This window comes from Entamoeba invadens (assembly GCF_000330505.1).
Source record: "Entamoeba invadens IP1 unplaced genomic scaffold scaff_1105074724677, whole genome shotgun sequence".
In the NCBI taxonomy this organism is placed as follows: Eukaryota; Evosea; order Mastigamoebida; family Endamoebidae; genus Entamoeba; species Entamoeba invadens.
The window spans coordinates 1-1,014 of record NW_004443529.1 but is presented as its reverse complement, the minus strand read 5'-3'; the positions used below and the strand labels follow the sequence as shown (position 1 = coordinate 1,014).

General features: G+C 36.0%; 1 protein-coding gene across 1 annotated transcript; it reads right to left on the bottom strand.

The window, feature by feature from the left end:
- Window positions 1–366: 366 nt before the first annotated feature.
- EIN_314050 (T-complex protein 1 subunit alpha, putative) lies at window positions 367–983 on the bottom strand (the record flags this gene model as incomplete). The annotated part of the gene is made up of 2 exons (XM_004258537.1): window positions 367–916; window positions 952–983. 2 exons carry the CDS (start codon window positions 981–983, stop codon window positions 367–369), a joined length of 582 nt encoding a protein of 193 aa, XP_004258585.1.
- Between the last annotated feature and the right edge of the window lie 31 nt (window positions 984–1,014).

Here is a 1,014-nt window from a genome sequence, read left to right as displayed (position 1 = left end):
TTTTTAGCTTTTGTTTTCCTCCCTTTGTTTCTCTTAAAATATTCAGATCTTAGGGATTTTTATTGAGATATGTGGACTATTTTCACCAAAATTTTTGATGTCGAAATAACTTCATAAAAAATGAAGAATAATTATTTTTTTTAACAACAAATAATAACAAATTACTCATTTGGTAATTATTAATAATTATTAGTAATTTAGTTAATACGAACAAATTATATTATAATAATATCATTTTAGTTATTTATTAGTATTTGTCTTTTATTACAAAACAATATAGTAAATGAATAGTTAAACAACTATAAGTAGTAACTTGCCAAACACAAACCCAACTCGTAAAATCACTTTACTCTCGGAATGCACGAATTAAAATCCGGCGTCGTTTTGATCCATTGGTCCCGACATTCTTTGAGATGGCATTTTAGGTCCACCGGCTGGTTTTTGCATGACGATTTGATCGACGAGTAAAATGGTGATTGAGACGTTAGTAGCGAGGATGAAGGCATTTTTCTTTGCCTCCAAGTTGTCAAGGACCATATCTTGTTTTGCGTCGATCAGTTGTGTCTCGCTTTCGACGTTGACTGCCATATTTGGATTATTCTGGTGTGCGACAAACAACTCACTCAAGACTTCAGTTGCGTCCAACCCGCTGTTCTCAGCAAGAACACGGGGAACCATTTGGAAAGCTTCTGCAAACTTTTTGACTGAGTACTGAGTTAACCCTTTGATTGAATCTCCATACTCACTCAACTTCTTCGACATTTCAATTTCAAACCCACCAGCTCCAGCAACAAACTTCTTGTTTCTTTCAAAGACTTTGTATTCACAAATCCCATCGTCAAGTGCTTGTTCGATGTCGTCCAAAACATTTTGAGTTGATCCTCTCACGACTATAGTAGTCACTGCCGAGTTCTCACTTCTTTCTAATATCGTACACTTCGTGCTTCCAACCTCCTTGACATACACCTTCTCGCAATTTCCATACTTCCCTGAGTCACACTCGGAGGTCAATGA